The sequence below is a fragment of the Ipomoea nil genome, unplaced genomic scaffold (genome assembly GCF_001879475.1).
Source record: "Ipomoea nil cultivar Tokyo-kokei standard unplaced genomic scaffold, Asagao_1.1 scaffold0987, whole genome shotgun sequence".
Classification (NCBI taxonomy): domain Eukaryota; kingdom Viridiplantae; phylum Streptophyta; class Magnoliopsida; order Solanales; family Convolvulaceae; genus Ipomoea; species Ipomoea nil.
The window spans coordinates 676449-682415 of NW_017617415.1; the positions used below are offsets into that span (position 1 = coordinate 676449).

Genomic DNA, 5967 nt, shown 5'->3' on the forward strand with positions numbered 1-5967 from the left:
TGTTGTGCATTTTTTTTTTGTTGGTGTGTGGTGCATTTTGTGGCGCATTTATACATTTCATTTTGATGCATTTTCGAATAATGTGTGATGCATTTATACATACTTAATAGTATGTGCAATCCACATCGACTGCACGTGAAGGGAAGTCGTGTCCTCATTTGAACCAATATCTTCATCATCCATAAGTTAAATGAAGCTAGGAAGCATTCAATTGCAATTAAAGGTGCGCATTGAGTCGCTAACTAAATTTCCTCATTTGTCGCAAAATCACTCATTCTATACCTTCTTCCCAAACTTCTTGCATGCTTAATTATAAATATCCTTCATTTCTTCTCCCACAAAAGAAGCCATAATCCACCAAAAATAAATAATAAGAATAAAAGATCGAACCAAATGGCGGCTTTCATGAAATCATTGCTTCTTTTATTGGCTTGCACTCTCCTCCCCATTATCCAGAGTGAAATTATCTGTGAGAATTTACCCATATCTACTTGTGCATTTTCAGTCTCCTCTTATGGGAAGAGATGTTTGATAGAGGACACAGTGTTACTCGACGGGAAGGTGGATTACAAGTGCAAGACGTCGGAGGTGGTGGTCGGAAGTAGCACGTCGGATTACATAGAGACGGACAAGTGCGTCAAAACATGCGGCGTTGATCGGAAATCTGTCGGCATGTCATCGGATCCTTTCCTTGACTCACTTTTCATGGCTAAGCTTTGTGCCCGTGCATGTTATGATTATTGCCCCAACCTCGTCGACCTCTATGCCAACATTGCCGCCGGCGAGGGAGTGTTCTTGCCGGAACTGTGCGAGCAAATACGTAGTGGGGAGGGTTCTCGTCGTGGCATGGCGGAGATACAGAGTGGCGGCGGTGACAGTGCCGCTGCACCCGCGGGGGCGCCCGCGGCGGGTGATGATCTTCCACGCCGTGCCATGATTGGGATTGATGCTGAAGCGCCTAGCCCCGCTTAGTGTGTAGCCGATACATACACCAATTTAACACCCTCTCCCTTTTATTTGCTTGCTTGGGATTGGGTCATTTCAACAAGAGTTTGGAATGGGTTTGCTTTTATTGTGGAAATTCTGTTTTCTTTACTATTCATATTAGAGCGCAAAAAAACATATTAAATCTTAGAATTTAGGATCAATTCATTCAATATTTCATTTTTTAGAGGACAATTTAATTTCTCACATTTAAATTATGTATTACATATATACAAGTTCAAATGTGAACATTGCTTCTCATGTGTCTGGTGCGGGTTTAACTTGTTCCCTCTTCACTTCTATATAAATCGCATTAAATTTTTAAATAATTTGGTGAGATAGATTGAGAACAAGCTTAAAGAGATCTGGAAGACCCTATCTACAAAGATACGAGTCATCAAATATTCAATTTAGTCCTTTGATTATAGTGATTTTCATTTTTATAATTTTCTAATTGTTCTAAAGTCTTATAAGTTGATTGCTCGGCTTCCGTTTTTATTTTCTGTAAGCGAGCTCGGGTTGTTCAATGGCCCCACCGCGCAATTCTTCTGAATTTTGAATAGTATTTAAGATCCTCTGTTTTCGATTATCTAATAAATCACTTAATGAAAGTAGATTATTTTTCCATTCATTTCAAAACTTCCATAATCCCTTCCCGAACCAAACATGAATCTTTCGATTCATTCGGCTCTCACGCTCAATTATTTAAAAGAGAAATTTCCATACATTTTTTTTGTGACTTTTTATGCTTAATTAGGTCTTCGATTTTGATGATTTTATGTACAAAATCACATCATACTAGATGACAAAGACACAAGATGGTCCTGGGTACAAAATCAATTCAAGAAGTACAATGTGCTTAATTAGGTCTGGTTTTGCCCTGGTCAAAGAAAAATTGACAATTGATCCTAGGCACAAGATGACCCTGGGTACAAAATCAAGAAGTACAAAAAAGCTTGGTACAACGCGTAAAATGACATTCCCAAAATTTTACATTCTTCTTTGCCAAATGAAGAGTCTATGCATAATTTTATATAGACATTGAGGCATTGGCGCAATATTCAACAATCTACCAGAGTTGACACAATATTAGAACAAGAGGCTCAGTACTTTGCATAAATCCCACCGAAGTACTAACACTCATAATGGTGGACACATGTTTGGCATTTTGACAACCAATACACTAAGAGCATCTCCAATCCACCCAACTCTAAAACACATTAGAAGGAATATTCTCACACCAAATTTTATTCATCTCCAACCCATTTACACCAAAACACCAAACTTTTACACTAAAATAATTTTATTTTTCAATTATTATTTTGATTTTAATTAGTTTAATATAATTTAATTCGAACTTACTTAGTTTAATATAAAATGTAACTTGTGATGTAAATAATAATTTTTATTAACATTAATTTTTTTATAAAATTAATTATTTTAAAAATCGAATTTAACAATATTTTTTAAAATTTAATTTATTCCACAATAATAATATAGCATACAACATCTAGTACAAATTAGTCTTTGAAATTTTAATTAATATATATTCAATATTAGTCTTGTTTCGATCATCCCAATGAGATCTTTAAAATGATATAATTTTTATTTAATAATACAAACTTTAAATATAAGTATTTAACAAAATAAAAAAATTACATATAAAACAAATAAAGGATACATTTGGAATTATAAAAAAGAAGTAAGGGCAAAAGGGTCATTTTCATCCCATTTTTTATTTGCCGCGGATGAACAGTGCAATTCATTAACGCCAAACATTTTGGCATTATAGCGGTTTGGCGTTCCACCTTAGAGAGACAACATTTTCATTTTTGCTGCTTTGGCATTGAATTTTGCAGATATAGCGCCCACCTTGGAGATGCTCTAAAGGGTTGTCGAATGTTACATGTCATTGCTATCACCTATCTGACTTTCCAAAATTAGTAGCTATGTTTCAAAATAGACATTCCACTAGTGAGTAATGTAACAAGCTGAATTGTGTTGCGTTAGCCAGTCAATGTTGATAAGGAGATGTCCGCCTAGAAATAGTACAAGTACAATGTAATCATTCGCTCATATAACAACCCAAAGAGGGATATATAAGGTTACACTTGAATCAACTTCCTATTCTTTGGGCCAGTCACGCTATGTTAAGGTAAATTTGACTAACCAGACATGTAGTTGCAGTCGTTGGGCTGTAGATGGCTTACCTTGTGCACATGCCATTGCCGCATGCCATTATAGAGGGATTGTCCCGAACTCCTTTGTGCCGCGAGTCTTCTTGTTAGAGTATTACATAACGAGCTATGCAGGAGGTTTGAATGCATTGGCGGATGACGAAGTTCAGCTGACCACAATGCTCACGTGCCTGCCAACCTCATGTGCATGCCAGAAAGCTCATAGAGGTCAACAACATAGAAGTCGATTTCCTAATGAAATGGACTTTGATAGTCGATCGCTGTCGTCGATGACGATATGTCTTCTATGTAATCCATTGCTCCTTTGGTAATATGAATGCCGTGAAAAGTTACAATATAGTTGCACTAATTACACATTTATAATTACCATATTCACCGCAGTATAAATAACGAAATAAATAAATAAATACTTAATAAAAAATAGTTAAAATTACATTATTAGTATCATGCAATCTACCGTACTACTAATGACTATTTAAAAATAAAAAAAAATCTTTGTTTATGTTATTAATTAATATTTAATAAAAATAAAGATTATTATAACAAATTCGAAGTAATACAAATCGCATTTTATTGCCTTCTTCTCAGTTTTTAAAAAAATGGGAGTGCAAATAAGACAATACCATTGTCTTTTCAAATATGATTTTGAAAAGAAGGTAATGACACTAATGGCATGTTTGGTTCATGGAATAGGTCAGGAATGAAATAACATTCCTTGGAATAGACCTATTCCATCGTTTGGTTGGATCATTTTGCCATGGGAATAGCATGCCTAGGAGGCCTTGGTATTAGCTATTCCCATGCCCATGGGAATAGCTTTTATATCACAAATACCAAAAATACCCTTTGCACATTATATAATATTTATATTTATTTAATAAATATAGTGTATTATATAAATGTATATATTTAATTAATTATAATTTTTATCCATCAATATATATATATATATATATATATATATATATATATGTAAAAAAATTAACTGTATAAGACTCCTTAATTATGGAGTCTTGGCTCCTAAATTAAGTAGTCTGCTCATCTGCATGCCTAGCGGATGGGCTTTGCAAGCTTGCCTAGCGGATGAGCATTGCAATTGAAATTATGGAGCCTTGAGGCTCCTTTTATAGGAGCATCAAGACTCCATTCCTTACTTCTTCAACCGATGTGGGATAAGTGAGAAAATAAATATAAAAATAAATATGTATTTGTATAATAATAATAATAATAATAATAATAATAATAATAATAATAATAATTATTATTATTATTATTATTATTATTATTATTATTATTATTATTATTGTTGTTGTTGTTGTTGTTGTTGTTATTCTCTCTCTCTCTCTCTCACACATGCATATACATGTATATAAATACAAATACAAATATAAATATAAATAATATATATATATATATATATATATATATATATATATATATATATATATATATATATATATATAACATTCAGTATATCATAATCATATTCATTATTATTATTATTATTATGTATAAGGGTATTTATGTCTTTAAAACCTATTCCATTTCTATTCCTTTAACCAACCAAACACTGGAATACAATTACTAAAGTCTATTCCTTCATCGAACCAAACAACATAATACAATTCATATTCTATTCCTTACCTATTCCATTCCATGTGGAATAGCATTCCTATTTCCTCCAAATTGATTCCGTGAACCAAACGTGCTGTAATACTTTTCACAAGTTTATTTAAGATTATATATCCACAAAATTTTGCTCTCATTGTTGTCAAATCTACACATTTTTGGCTATGTCTCATTTGAGGAAGCTCCGCGCATAACTCTCCAGGAAGAAGAAGTGCAAATTAAAGAAGACAGTAAATTCACGTGTCAATTTTATTTATTTTTTAAATTCATGTGTCAATCCCAGTAAACACAAACCTACAAGTTTCTTGCTAAAAATGCTTATTGCAACGTTTTGCGGGTTTTGTGGATTTATTTGGAGCTTATTCGAATTTGGTGATTTAATTACTATTTTCTAAATAATTTGATGACTTATTTGTACCTTTTCCCTATTTCTAATCTACTCAGTGGGTCGAGCAAGTTATCGGGTTGCAACTAAAGATTTACTATATTTAATTTCCCACATATGGTGCAAATGATAGCAAAATTATTAGACTTGAAATCTTTACAAAATGTAGTATTTGCAATAGAATACAAGTATGAGGGGCAACTCCAACTAAGTTTTGTTAGAGTATAGACTTGGTAATCACAAGATTATACGTTTGACTTTTATGTAAAAAGTGATATCTGATCTCAACCGCCTATCAGGGTTACGAGACCATTAATCTTTTTATAAGGGAGTTTGTTCATGTTATATATATATATATATATATATATATATATATATATATATATATAGGGGCAGGATAAAATGAGAACCACTGCTCCCCAGTGCAAACTGGCAAACTGCACAATCAAGCATTACAAGATGCACAATCGTAAAATTACAAGAAGCATAATACAAAAGTAATTACAGAAATGTGTGTCTCCATGATACACAATCACTTATCCGCGAATGCGCAATCAAACATTACAAGTTGCACAAAAGGTAGTTCACACGTACGTTAGCATGGAAAAGGTAGTTCTCATTTGATCCTACCCTTATATATGTAATGGACTTGAGCAACTTAGCTATTAATCTAGTACTTGTATGATATAAAAAAAAAAATATTTATAAATTTTTTATATTGTAAAAGTGGTAGGTTAATAGCTTAAAAAAAAAAAAAAAAAAAAAAAAAAA

The 5967-nt window shown here is 32.6% G+C and overlaps 1 protein-coding gene across 1 annotated transcript; it reads left to right on the plus strand.

Annotated features, from left to right (window-relative positions):
• Positions 1 to 364: 364 nt before the first annotated feature.
• Positions 365 to 1157, plus strand: LOC109180043. Its single transcript, XM_019329528.1, has one exon. The coding sequence runs from the start codon at positions 394 to 396 to the stop codon at positions 970 to 972; it is 579 nt and encodes a 192-aa protein (XP_019185073.1). The 5' UTR covers positions 365 to 393; the 3' UTR covers positions 973 to 1157.
• Positions 1158 to 5967: the final 4810 nt, after the last annotated feature.

Coding starts and splice junctions, on each gene's coding strand:
- LOC109180043 (XM_019329528.1), top strand. CDS start 394: ATGGCGGCTTTCATGAAATCATTGCTTCTTTTATTGGCTTGCACTCTC.